This window comes from Diceros bicornis, chromosome 3 (genome assembly GCF_020826845.1).
Source record: "Diceros bicornis minor isolate mBicDic1 chromosome 3, mDicBic1.mat.cur, whole genome shotgun sequence".
NCBI lineage: Eukaryota > Metazoa > Chordata > Mammalia > Perissodactyla > Rhinocerotidae > Diceros > Diceros bicornis.
The window spans coordinates 86,163,148-86,178,039 of NC_080742.1; the positions used below are offsets into that span (position 1 = coordinate 86,163,148).

At 38.1% G+C, this 14,892-nt stretch overlaps 1 protein-coding gene across 2 annotated transcripts in view; it reads left to right on the plus strand.

Moving 5' to 3' along the window:
* The window catches only part of AKR1D1 (aldo-keto reductase family 1 member D1), a 36,692-nt gene extending 24,058 nt beyond the window's left edge, over window positions 1-12,634 (plus strand). For both annotated transcript variants that reach the window (XM_058569378.1, XM_058569387.1), the window contains 4 exons: window positions 3,431-3,540; window positions 4,278-4,443; window positions 9,954-10,036; window positions 12,033-12,634. In XM_058569378.1, coding sequence (XP_058425361.1) covers window positions 3,431-3,540; window positions 4,278-4,443; window positions 9,954-10,036; window positions 12,033-12,075 — 402 coding nt within the window. In that variant the 3' untranslated portion in view covers window positions 12,076-12,634. The remainder of the gene's footprint in view (window positions 1-3,430; window positions 3,541-4,277; window positions 4,444-9,953; window positions 10,037-12,032) is intronic.
* Window positions 12,635-14,892: the final 2,258 nt, after the last annotated feature.

Sequence of the window (14,892 nt, forward strand, 5' to 3'; positions counted from 1 at the left end):
AGAAAGATGGTGATTTTTGAGCTCAGAATGAAAAACAGAGTAAAAATTGGACAGTGTCCCCTCATGCCAAGGAGGAAATACCCTGACCTGTTGGCACAAGAATATTGCTCAGCTTCACAAATCTAACCCACGAGGGAAGCAGACGTATTGGAAGATCATAGCCTGAGCCTACTCACGTGTTCCGTGGTGTCTGAAAGTGGAAGTACATCAATACTCTAGAGACGGCACAGATCAAAGTGCAGGTCTCCTGGCCACCAGCCATTACCCTGTGCACTGGGTAGGACCATCTCTTCTACTCTAAAGATCCAAAATGAGCAGCTTTCAGCGCACAAGCACAAGCAGTTTTCAATCCAGGAACATGATGAGCATATTGTGGGCATTACACAAAGTGGACACATTTTATGTGCAAAGGATACAGACCTGAAGACCATGCATAATACAAAATTCACATATTTCAAAACTAATTTTCTCATTAGAATAAATCTAAAGTAAAATTTGCAAATTTTTGTTTTTTTCATTGACTTCATGAAAAAATTCACATAGAATATAACCTCACTCTATACTTATTCTCAGGGCCTGAGCATGCCAAGATTCCTTAGTACCACCTGTGATGTCCATCTGAAGAAACGTGTCTCCTGGCTTAGTCTATCTGAAACCCTTCCTGGTGGGCAACTTGTCATCAGTGCTTTCCCAGCCTAATTCAAAGGAGACTACAGATCTACTTCAGGCCATTTAATTTCATACAAAGTTCCAAACCTAACTCTACTAATGTAGTGGAGAGGGGAGGAAGGGAGGGAGGAGTTAAAAGGAGGGTGGGAGGGAAGGAGAAAGGAAAGGTATCAAAATTCTTCCAAGTTTTTCCTGACCCTATTCTCTATGCCTAAATCACAGGTGTCCTGACACACAGAAGTCAATAAATATTTCTTGAGTGACTTAATTAATAAAAGGAAAATTCAATGCAGTTTTTTACAGACAGACAGAAGAGGATGGGGTTAATTAACTAAAGGGCTTTTGCTATTTTTCTTCACGGATTCTGTCCAGCTGCTTAACTTCACATTGTGAGATTTCGTTATCTACCGCTATAGCCTTACCAAATAGTTCTGTAAAAGCCCCTAAAATGTCAAGACACTGACAAGTTACATCAATTTTACATAGCAAACAAGAAAAAGTAAACCTGCGTCTCCACTGGCCCATTCGCAAAGGGCTGGAACCAGCCCCTAATAAAGAAGGGAGGCAAGTGTGCTTAAATATGCTTCTACTTGGAAATGAGGAAGTTCCAAGACAATGAAAACATCAGAAACCATCACCACCCTCTACCTTGGCCTGAGCATCCGGTCCCAGCCCACTCAACAAGGATCATTTCCTGGCCTGAAATGACCCCAGGAAGCTGCAGCCCTTCTGAAGCCCAGCCTACACCAGTCTGCAGCATCAGTAGTGGTGTTTCCCAAGATTCTGGCTTTGTCCTCTAGTACAGTTGTTGTTTTCATTCATTCAACAAATAGTCATCGAGCACCTGGCTTATGCCAGGCCCTTGGCTAGATTCTAGGCATTCAAAAGTGACCCAAGACAGACAGAGTCCTTGCTATCATGGCGCTAGCTGTCTAGTGGGACCAGACATTAATCAAACAATCACCAAAGTTATTTATAATTAGAAAATGAGATAAACGCTGTGGAAAGAAGGAATGTGGTTCTCTGAGTTCATATGCACTTGGATCGTATTAGCTTATCCACTCCCACCCCCATCCCCATAATTTCCCTCACTAAGTGACCCTTCAGTGATAACGCCCTAAAATTTTTATCTAAGAACCATCTATGCAAAGATTTATATTATTCTTTATAGTTTATATTATATTTGAGTTTATATTACATTAACTCAAAAGTTCTGTTAAATACATGTTTCTAGTATGTACTATACTATGAGTACATATATACTCGTATGTACTAATGCAACTCTCTGTAAAGTCCCAAATTTGTTCAATCACAGATTCTGTATTCACACACCTGTTTGTTCTATTTTTAACTGTATTAGCCTTATTATACATACCTTTTGCTACAAACCATATAAAATCCTTTTTCAAAGGGTAGTTTATAAAAATGTTCAACATATACATAAACACGCACACACATATATATAAATATGGATATACACATACATGCATGTACGTGTTTAATAGGCCAGAGGCAGGTCATGGCACTCCAACCTCATTAGAAAGGCGGGTAAAATTTGTGGGTAAAATTAAATGTTGTATTTGGAACAAGCAGGCAGGCATTAAATTAAGGAATTCATACTTAGTGTCTAAGCAGTAGAGTGACACGATAAAACATGTTTTGGAAAGATAAGTCGACCAATGATAAACAAGCTTGAAAATAAAAAAAGGGCTGAAAGTGGAGGGTGATGTTGGGAGTGGGAGAGAGTAGAGGAAAGAAATACGATGAACACTATGATTCCTAACTTATTTTAGTCTATGTGTCACTTTTGAGAATCGTTTAAGAAATGTTCCAAATGGGGGGAAAATCCACAAGTGTGTCTTAGGTAAAGGGAGGGAGCAAGATTATCGGAATGAGGGGAGAGAGGAGAAATAGTAGAAACTGACATCAAAAAAAAAATCTATACCAAATTAGAAAAAGGGAAGAAGACCCATCACTATGAGCCCCCGTTTACCTTTCTACTTCATCAATAGCATTTCTTGTGCCTTCTAGAAATGTAACTTGTCAAATATTCAGTCTTCCAGGTGGTGAAAATAATAAGTACATTCTTAAAATATTTTAATTAAGGCTTGGTTGATTTTAATTAAAAAGAAAAGAAAAGCATAGGTGAAAAACTACCATTGTGTTTAAGAAGAAACTTTGAGAACTTTGTCGACACAGGTATTTGTAGTGCAGGGATCTTGTCAATAAGATACTGAAAATAAGAGTAGGCTTACGTTTGGTGGTGTAAAGACCTCTCAGCCAAGAAGACAAAATTATCTTTAAATTTAGTTTCACACATGCTCTACCTCTTGTGAAAATATTCTTACATGTTTGATAGCTAGGGACAGAGGCTTCTGCAACATGTCCCTTCTACTTATCAACACTGTAATCTGAACTTTGCGACTGTATGTTTGTTATGGAAAACTGTATTTGGTAGAATGTTTACTATAAATAACTGAGTTTGTTCACCTAAACTATGATAGCTATACAGAATTGAATTTGTTCCCCAGTTATTTTAGAATTAAGCTACAGATGGTGACCTCACTAACCTTGTTTTAATTAATCTCACTGGTATATAAATAATGTAATTTTCTTGTTAGGAAAAATATTTAGGATTTTCCTCATTATCCATAACACTTTTAAATGGATTTTATTGAAGAACTTTTATTTTAATTATGTAAAATTGCATTCATCTACGAGGCCTTAATTTTGTGCTCTGTTCTCCACTGCAACCACATAGGTTGAGTGCCATCCATATTTCACCCAGCCAAAACTCCTGAAATTCTGCCAACAACATGACATTGTCATTATTGCATACAGCCCTTTGGGGACCTCTAGGAATCCAACTTGGTAAGTAATGCTGTATGTCTCTTTAGGAAGTGTTTCCTTTGGTGTAGAGTATGAGGCTAATGTGAATTACTTGATTGAAATGACTCTACTTGGCTGTGTGATCTTAAGAAAGCAACTTAACTTCTTCGAGTCATTCTCCATATATACAAATTAGAGCTAATAAAACCTTCCTCACTGAGGTGTTGTAAGAATCGATTATACTATATGTATGAAATTCCCTAACAGTGTCTGAAACACAAGAAATGCTCAATAAATATTAGTTTAGGTATTATTTGACAAAGAGTCTCTAAGGTCATATTCTGAAATTTTAGAATTTTTTGATCTCTGTATTCAATGGCGACACTTCTACTGTGACGTGTTCCACAGACTTAAGTAGAAATTTTTCTACTCTAAGATGATTCCAAGAGTTGTGCCTCTAGTTCTTCCACTTCAGTCTTCCTGCTCTCCTCTTTATGCTTACTTCCAACCCTGTTCTCTCTGTTAGACCCATCGAAGAAATATGATTTACCCTTTGAAAGAGACAGCTCTGTAACCTTGCCTCTCTTGACCTTCCCATACTAAGAGCAACTCTTCATGGAGTACTCTGCACTCAGAGAAATTGGTTACAGGTGACCTGAGGTGTCCTGGTAGGTTACCAGGTGAATGGGGAGACAGAGGAGGAGAGGGATTGATTAGCCATTGGTTCTCATTACTGGAGCTAAATACGATGCATGTTTTGATTTTTTTTTAAATCAAAGGGTGAATTTATCTTCCCCACCTTTGTTAGAGGATGCGCTTCTCAACTCATTGGGGAAAAAGTATAATAAGACAGCAGCTCAAGTTGTTTTGCGTTTCAACATCCAGCGAGGAGTGGTTGTCATTCCTAAAAGCTTTACCCCTGAAAGGATCAAAGAAAACTTTCAGGTAAGAGAACTGCTTCTGGAAATGTAAAAAGCAGAGTATTTTTTATTTAGAGAATTTTCTGTTCAGATTAATAGAAAACTGGTAATGCCTTCATATTTTATTTTATACCAGCTCCCCAAACCCACTCTGCCCATATCTGGATTTAATCTTAGCTGAATTTGAGACAATTCCTGGTACTTCAGGATTGCTTTGCTGCTTATACATTACCTAGCTCCCTTATTTCTTCTCTTTCCTTACCTATTGACTCTTGACACTACCTATTCACTTCTCCGCCAGCACAGCAGGAATAGAAGGTATAAAATCTGAAATTCATAGTAGTCAACTTTCCACCTTAATGACTCAGGTAAAAGTTGGGGACAAATTTGGAAATTATTGAAGAGGATCCTTTAGACTTCAAGAATGCTGCTTGCCTTTATTCCCTCTATAAATAATCTGTGATCAGCCTTGTAATTTACAGATGAGAAAAGAGGCCACTAGACAAAGGAGAGATTAGTTTACTCTGCTACTACTAAAGACTAAACTGCTAGGTAAATACAGCCATGGAAAAGTACCATGTAAAATTAATCGATTACCCATCAGTTAATAATTTAAATTTCAAAATTTTTTTCTTACTGATATTTAAAGAGAAAAATGAGATAGTATTTATTCCCTTAGATAGGAAAATAATCAGAATGTTGATGATATGTGGGAAAAATTTCATATACTGCTGTTGGAAACATTAATTGGCATAAGATTTGGGGGAGGAAGACATCATTTTTCCAGACCCATCAAAATTCAAATGCACATATCCATTGACCCAACAATCTTATCCTATAGATGTATTTGCACATACATGCACATATACGTGGATGTTTATTGTGGCATTATTTATCATTTAAAAAACTGGAAACAATCTATAGTAGGATCTTATAAAACAAATTATGATATATTTGTACAATGAAATATATAGCCATTTTAAAATAATAAAATGAAAATATAAGTACTGACATGTGAAGATATCCATGATATTAGACAAATTTATCTTCATGGCTTTTTTTGCTACCACAGGACAGAACGCAACTCAAGTTTAGCAAAGAAAAAGAAACAGAGTTTATTGGCTCACATAACTGGAAAGTCCATGGCTAGATCAGACGTGAGTGGACACAAGCATTCAAATGATTTATAAAAGGATTAAGTTCTCTCTCTCTCTCTCTCCGCCCCTCTCCCCCACATGGTGGCACAAACTGTCCAGGCTAATCTCTTACTCATATTCAGAAAAGATGATCACATATAAAGGCTTCTGTTGGGGTCTCTGTCAATCCCTGATTATCCCTTTGTGGGTCATTAGCTACCCTTATATTAATCACAGTGTCCAGTAAGCAAGATACCTTGATTGGCACCTTGGGCTACATCCATATTCCTGTGCTGGAGGAGGTGAGATCATGTGGCAAACAGCCCCACTAGGTGGGGGAAGGGAAGTTCATAAAAGGAAAAAAGGGATTCTGTTATTAGAAAACAGGGGAAACAATGCTGACATTTAAACCAACTACCAACAGTATTTTAACTTTATTTAACTTACCAAAATACCTCTTACTAACAAGTGGTTGACACTATGTTTTTAGTCATCTTAAAAGAATAAGAGATCCACTGCATGGCTAATGTGTAGGTTCATCAACAGTTAAAACAAAACAAATTTTGATGCACCTGAAACGAATGTTTTCACGGATTCAAAATTTTACTGTTTGGAAATGGAGAGTGGTTACTAATCGTCTGTGCAATGGAAGCTTAAATCTTTTGGACTTTATGACATTTAGCAAATCACAATTTTGTACTGAAGGAACTGTCATTCTCCTTAAAATTTTTCATTACAACCAATTCTGTTATATTCCATAATTCTATAGCCCTGATAATAAGGGAATGGAGTTCAGAGATTCACATACCACAAGAAAATATGAAAGGGATACAGATTTACAAGGAAAATGAGAGTGGAAATCACAGCCAATTTCCACTCTTTAGGGTATAGACTCACCCTATAACCATGAATTTTGCTGGGTATTAAACCAAGAATCAACAAAATAGAAAATTATGCTCTTTTAGAGCTGAAGTAAAATAACTTAAAAATATTTTAAAATAATGGTAAAGACCCACAAAACATAAAGGGTAAAGGGAAAATTAAATAAGTTTACTATAAAAGAAGAGAAAGTCATAGAAATAAATTATGTAATAAAAAGTTAAGTTAAACCATAAATTTAAAAACTGGATAAAATTAAAGGTAAAAATGAAGAAAACCAATAAAGAGGCAGAATAGTTTTCAAGTTAAAACAATGAAAAAATACCAAATTACACCACCAGCCTTGTTGCCATCATCCACATTCCTTGGAGATTTTCTCTCTTGACTCACTTTCAGTCTCTCCAACACTCCTCCTCTCATAATTCTTAGTGAATTCAACATCCACATAGATGGTCCTTCCAACACCCTGGCCTGACAGTTCCTTGACTTCCTCTCTCCCAATGATCTTGTCCTATATATCTCAGCCACTAATTCCAATGGCTATTCCTTGGAAATTGCAATTACTAATACCTAATAACTCCTCCATAATCTCAAACATCCCACTCTCTCTCCTGCATTATCAGTTGTTCCTCTCTACTACATAATTCCCATCAACATACAAACATTTTGTAACCTCCAATCTTAAAAAGTAAAATTCAGGGGCCAGCCCCATGGCCTAGTGGGTAAGTTCGGCACACTCTGTGTCAGTAGGCCAGATTTGGTTCCCGGGTGTGGACACACACCACTCGTGGGCAGCCATGCTGTGGTGGGGACCCACATACAAAATAGAGGAAGACAGATGTTAGCTCAGGACAAATCTTCCTCAAGCAGAAAGAGGAAGATTGCCAACAGATGTTAGCTCAGGGTGAATATTGTTCAGCAAAAAAAAAAAAAAGTAAAATTCAGTCCAGGCTCACTTTCCTCTTCAGCTATTATCCATTTCTCTCTTTCTGGTTACAGCAAACCTCTTAAAAGAGAATTCTCTTCTCATCGCCTCCAAGTTCTTTCCCCATGCCCACCCCAAACCTATCAAAACCAAGCTTTCACTCTGACCATCCCACTGACACAGCTCTTGTCAAGGTTAGCAGTAACCTCCACATTGCTAGAGCCAACAATTAGTTTTCAGTTCTTGTCCTACTACATCTTTCAACAGTGTTTAATACCGTTAGCACTCTCTCCTTCTTAAAACATTTACTAGAAGAGAAGCAGGTTTGGGGGGTAATATCAGGAGCTCAGTTTTGTAATATGAGATCCTCATTCACTTAAGATAGTTTGCGTCATGAAAAAAAAAGACCGCTGAATCCACATAAAATAAGGAAAAACTGCACAGAAACAATGGAGGAAGGGGAAATTTGGAAGTTTATCTTAAAATTGAAACCGAAATTTATGAAAGTAATTTTACTTATTTTATATTCAACAAAATTAAAGTTACAATTGCATATGTGCAATAAATCTTAGAAGAAACAGTGAATCAGTGTTGATTTTTTAAAATAGACTTGACAAAACTACATGATAACACAACATGACATCCTCTACTTCACAGAGGTTTTTGCAGAGTGATCACAAAGAGAATAATTTTGATAAAATTTCAGAGGGCTTCATCTGAAGGAGATTCTTAATCCTTTTATTTTTTTCAAATCATGCTCTTTTGATATATTTACCAAAGTAGATTTTAGCTGTGTCAGATTCTTATTTGAAAAAGATTGTGCCTACAATTAGAGCAAATCTCCAAGATCACTTTCCTTCACTTCATGAAATCCTACATCTTGGCCAAGATTTGCAACTTCGCTTTGCCATTAGGGCTCATTGAATATTCACCGGAGTTGGAGACTGACTCACTGACACTCAGAGGGTGGGCAAAAGGGCACTTTGCGCAGCAAGGATTCATTTTATAAGTGATTGCTTCATTCGTGACTGTTTTTATGTTATGAAAACTTTTGATTTCTTACACAATACTTGGATAATAAATATCAAAGAAAGGATTCCCTGAAAAGAGCACTTAGAAGCAATCCATGGGGGATGATTAAGTAAATTGTGTTACATGGACGCAGTGGTTAAATGAGTAAAGTCAGTCTATATATTTTAACAGAAAAGATCACCAAGACATGTTATGTAAATGAAAGAAATTGCAGAATAATAAAGATAAGATACAATTATTGCATTTTGCTCTCAGTGTGTTCAGTGTTTGGAAGGAATATCTGGGAAGGGGGATAGGACTGGGGTGGTGGGTAACAAGAGGAACTTTTCCTTTTTATCCCATACATGTCCATGTACTTCTGTAGTGTTTCATTTCTTTACGAAGAGCATATATTTATGTATTACTTATATAATTAAAGTTTGTAAATTGTTAAATACTCTAAAATAAAAGTTATGGGGTAGAAAAATAAAACAATAAAGTAAGAGCAGATAAATTATAAATAGATAAACCAAATATTAAAAACATAAATAAGCTAAAATAAAATTTTTAAATGTTAATAAAGGACATTTGTAAAAACCAGAGTATAAAGTGTACAAGCTAAGAAAAAAATAAAACAATGAAAATGTAATTAGAGTTAAAAGGTAGAAGAAGAGACATTACAAATGAGGAGAGAAAGAAGAAAAAACTTGAAGAAGATAGAACAAAGCAAATTAACAGTTAAAAAAATACATAGCCAAATTTATCAACTAGAAAATATTTAAAAAAACAAAATAGTGTTCGAAGGCCATAGTCCAGAATCAAAGTTCAGCATCTTATCCGGAAATAATAAGAATTCTTCACTCTTGGAACTTCAGGAGATGTCTGAATATATGTTGTTTCAGAGCATTTGGAATTTCTTGCAAGATGTCCCCAGCAGGACTGTCTTAAAGACAAAGGACAGGGCAGGGCCCGTGGCTTAGCGGTTAAGTGCACGCACTCCGCTGCTGCCAGCCCGGGTTCAGATCCCGGGCGCGCACCAACGCACCGCTTCTCCAGCCATGCTGAGGCCACGTCCCACATACAGCAACTAGAAGGATGTGCAGCTATGACAACTATCTACTGGGGCTTTAGGGGAAAAAATAAATAAAAATAAAATTATAAAAAAAAAAAAAGGCAAAGGACAAAAGCGAATTCCAGTTCCACATCGGTTCCACTAGTTCAGCTCCCCTTAGACATCTGCAGAGATGTTCATAAATCTCTGAAGCGGGGCCAGCCCGGTGGCATAGCGGTTAAGTGCACGTGCTGAGCTGTTGGCAGCCCGGGTTCGGATACCAGGCACACCGATGCACGGCTTGTCAGGGCATGCTGTGGCAGCATCCCATATAACGTGGAGGAAGATGGGCACAGATGTTAGCCCAGGGCCAGTCTTCCTCAGCAAAAAGAGGAGGATTGGCATGGATGTTAGCTCAGAGCTGATCTTCCTCACAAAAAAAAAAATCTTTGAAGGGCTCTCACTGCTGGCCCCACTATCTGAGCCCAAGCTTGACCCATCGCCTACCATTAAAAATATGTCTTTTATTTCAGATCTTTGACTTTTCTTTCACTGAAAAAGAAATGAAGGACATTGAAGCCTTGAATAAAAACGTCCGCTTCGTGGAACTGTTAATGTGAGTTCTGGGGGATCCTTACTCAGGCACTGCCTCGTGGCGTTGGATTGTCAAGCATCTGGGCTCTTATGAACCCAGACCTATGTCCACAGAAAATACAAGCGTAAGGCCAGTGGGCAGCATGTTCTGTATATTAAACAGGTCTGGGTGAATTGCATCCACTCTAGGATCTTCCTACAAATCTACATTTTTATTTAAAAGAAGTTTTCTGGCATTTATATGACATCTCATGACTTAGGTTAAGTTATGAGAGGCTAAAGACCTTGGGGAGAACTAAGTCATAGTGTATATATGTTAACACAATAGTGGCACAATTATTATATATATGATATATATATTATATATACATATAAAAGAATATAGCTTATAAATATATATACACACACATATATTTGTATACATACACACACATTTTTTTCTCCTTAATCATTCTTTATTAGTATTTCCAGTTCTTCATATCACCTGGATAGTCATCCTCTTTCTGCACATGACTCTTTAAGTGTTTAGAAAATGCTTATTAAAATGGTTCAGATAGTTTGGACACTTCACTTATAGGCCCCAATATTTTTCATGAGTCAGAAAGTGCTCTGACTGTGTTATTGAATTTCTTAATTAACGAAACAGCTTCCTATGTGAGTTTTCCAGGGGAAAAAATTATTTGACATCAAAAGCACCACCTAGCCTTGAGAATAAGAGTAAACACCAGGGCCGGCCTGGTAGTGCAAGCAGTTGGGTGCACACGCTTCGCTGCTGGCGGCCCAGGGTTCGCCCGTTTGGATCCCGGGCGCGCACCGACGCACTGCTTGTTAAGCCATGCTGTGGCGGCGTCCCATATAAAGTGGAGGAAGAGGGGCACGGATGTTAGCCCAGGGCCAGTCTTCCTCAGCGAAAAAGAAGAGGATTGGCATTGGATGTTAGCTCAGGGCTGGTCCTCCTCACAAATAAAAAAAAATAAAAAAGAGTGAACACCAACTCAGAACTAACCAACACGTATAGGTTAATTAATAGCTCTTGAAAACGGACAATTTCTATTAAGTAAATATTAAATTAAGAAGAGAAGTAAGATATAGTCAATCTACAAATGTACTGATTTTTTTACAGACCGTTAGTTGGTGACATTATTCGGTTTGATATTTGACATATTTAATACCTAATTCTAGCAACGCTGGGAAAATAACTCATCATACCAGGAAACAACTAGAAAAATCAGCAAGGAGAAATAAAGATTAGGCCCCATTGGTCAAAAAAATGTATCATTTAGGGATGTTGGGCCATGATTCATCTCTGTTTTTCATCCAGTTGATCTTAGACACTGAGAGCCTTTTTTTGTTTTGTTTTATATTTTTATTTAAAGCTCATAGTACTTGCAGAGACAGAGAACTGAATCTTGGATATGTTCCATGACAGGCACACACATACTCCAGTAATTTTATAGACTGTTTCACTACCGTCATTTAAGAGATTTGTTCATCATCACCATTATTGGCATGGAAACTTACTTTGCTGGTCATCATCTTTCTAGATCTCAAACTTTCAGTTCTCAGGAGGCCTAGTGAGAAGGGCAAGTAAAAACTCTGAGAAGACAGTGACACTGACTGGTAACAGAGCTTTGAAGAGAAATGCCTATGTGCTTCACTGAAATGGGAGGCAGCCTGTATCAGGAGCAGAAGGCAGGAAGGAGTTGGGAAGAGGCATGAAAACACAAGCAGGCATCGCTCACCTCCTGTGTTTTTGTTCTAAACAAAATGTAATGTGGAGGCAATCAGCCTCCCCCTCTCTCACCCTACACACACACTTACACTCAGGGTGCTGTCCAGGGCTTCAGTAAAAGGTGCTGACTTGAGGAAAAACAGGGAAGGAGAGTGGGTGAGCAACAGAGAGGGAATGAGTAAGAGAGAGAGGGAGTAAGCAGTGAAATTGTCAAAGGATGCTAGTAACACACACAGCTGTGTAACTTTGGAGTGAAATTTTTCCCTTTGGGAAATTGTTTTGGCAGGTGGAGTGATCATCCTGAATACCCATTTCATGATGAATACTGACTTCAGAGAGCTTCTGAACTGATTTTTCCCTCCCATGTGTGTCAGGACCTTTGACTGTGTAGTTCCACCAGATGTGAAAATGAAAGGAGTTTTCCTATCCTCACACGAAGTGGTGATGGAAACATGCTTAATTTTTGTGTAGTGTAAGTGACTTTGACCTAGCTACATTGGAGAAAAAAATGTTTAAATCTGTTGAAATAATTATTTGGAAATTATCAGCTAATATTTTATCAGATCAATGTCTTCTGGGTTTCCAAACAAAAAAACATCAAGCTTTAGAAAAGACTTCAGAGGCAACATATAAAGATAAATAACATGAATCTGAGTACTACCACTGGTAATCTGAGTTCTTTAGTAGTTAACAGGGCAACAAAAATTGTGGAGAGCTGGCACATGCCATTGTGCTGGCAGTGGCCTTGATGGTTTGCATCATTGACTGTAAGACAGACACAGCCAAGATAAGAACCACACGTGCATTATTAACAAGGCGTGATTTGCTGCACCTTGAGTAGAGAGAAAGGACTAAGTGTAGAAGAGTCTTAAAATAGAGCTAATTAAACACTACAGCAGTCAGCAAAGCCATAATGACTTAGTTTTTGTCTGTTTCCATCCAATGTATGTTTGTTTAGTTTTTACCTAGCTTGAGGAACAGATAATTGCTGGTTCCCTCTTGCATGCTTTAAAGGGCTTGAGCTTCAACCTAACTGGTGATTCAGACTTACACTGCCTGTCACTCTTGCCCCCATTCATCACAGGACAGCCATTATGTGAAGTGGCTTGAGACAGCCAACATACACAAATAAAGCCCTGTATCGTAAAATAGTCCAAAGATGACTATTTTAAAAGAAGGCATTTAAAAAGGAGGTTTTAGGAAACATATTGAAAAAACAGGTTTTATAAAATTATTATACTTAAGACTTTGAAAATGTTATTGGGACACCTATGTGAATTTTGAGAAAGTAGCAAGTTTAAAAGAACACTAGTAATTTTACTGTACGTAAATTTTTTTTAAAGTGAATAAGAAGATTATTAGAATTCCACAATAGAGATGTACCTATTTTCAGTTCAACTAGAGCAATAAATTTTATTGATTCACATTAAGTCACTCTCACAGGGCAAGAGAGTTCTTCAAAAATTATGTTTGCCCAAGACCAACTGTTTTCAGACCATCTTCAATGACCAGAAAACATATATTTCTCAGAAATGATCACTTTAAAAAAAACTGATCTTGACTCACTGTTTCCATGGATTCTAATATTAATACTTATTATGCTGTCCTCTGGAAAATTTCTTGTTCAAAAGAAATAATAAAATATGATGATTTGTTTCACCTCATGAGTCTCCATTTTTTGCTTGGGATGGGGGAAGGTGGGAGACTCATCTGAATTCAATTAAAAGACTTGTGATTGTGTTCCTACTGTACATTTAGCACTGGGCAGAGAGGGAAGAAACACGGGTACCATCATGGAAGAACAGAAACTCGAGTCCTGATCCCTGTTGTCAGACCCCTTCAAAATATTTTGAGGGGCGTGGTGTGGAAGAGGGACCACACCTATCAAACTATTTTTAAAAGGCAGGCATTTGAAAAGAGTCCCACCATTTTTCAGGGGAAAAAAATATATTTCTAAAGATTGAAGGGTTGCAATCCTCTCTTAGTCATAACAGAGATGGAGGGAAGAGTTGAAGACAGAAAGGAGGAAGGTCAGGAAAGAGTGACAGTCTGATATGAGCTTCTGCATGTCACTTCTTCCTCCACTCTTACCCTCTCAAGATTCCCATCTATTTTGGGGATGAACTGTGTCCCCCCAAAATTCATCTGTTGATGTTGTGGCCCCCATTACCTCAGAATGTGACCTTATTTGGAAATAGGGTCATTGCATATGTAATTAGTTAAGATGAGGTCCTACTAGAGTAGGGTGGACCCTAATCCAATCTGACTGGTGTCCTTATAAAAAGGGGAAATATGGACACAGACAACATACAGGGAGAACACCATATGTAGATAGAGGCAGAGATCGGAGCGATGCTTTTACAAGTAAAGGAACCCCCAAAGATTTCCAGCAAACCACCAGAAGCTAGAGAAGCATGGACCAGATTCTCCTTCACAGCCCTCAGACAGAACCAACCCTGCCAACACTTTGATCTTGGACTTCTGGCCTCCAGAATTGTGAGACAATAAATTTCTGTTGTTTAAGTCACCCAGCTTGTGGCACTTTGTTATAGCAGCCCTGGAAAACAAATACATCATCCCTCAGTCGACATTTCCAGTCTCTCCATCTGACATCAGCAGTAAAAATGGCCTTGCTTAGTCAATGCTTTGCTGAGCTCAGATACTGATGACCAATAATTTTGACCCTCTTGGGAACTCTTGCAAACCCAGAGATGTTTGCTAACCCAACTCAATCTTCTTTCTAATCAGAGGCTTCTGATCAGCTATAGAGTAAGATATATCAGTAGTGATGTAACATGCCTGGAAAAGGAGAGTAGGCCAACAGCATACCATGGTCACTGATCCATAAAAACACATGGACTGGAGCGCAAGGAGTAACCGCCCCAGCCTGCAGAATGTTTCTTGATCTGCCTATCCCTGACTGTTGTCACTGGAGGACCTCCTTCAGGCACTGACTTCCGTAGATAATGACATGGAAGAGGCCATGAGAGATGCATAGGCAACGATCCCATGTGTGCAGGCTTCAACACTTTGAGATGTGCCCACTTCATGCCCACAGTTACAGGAGTTAACAAAGGTTGAGCTAAATCATATTTCCCAGGCTTGCCATTTCTCTGGAACGCCTTTAAAATTTTAGGCTTCTGCTG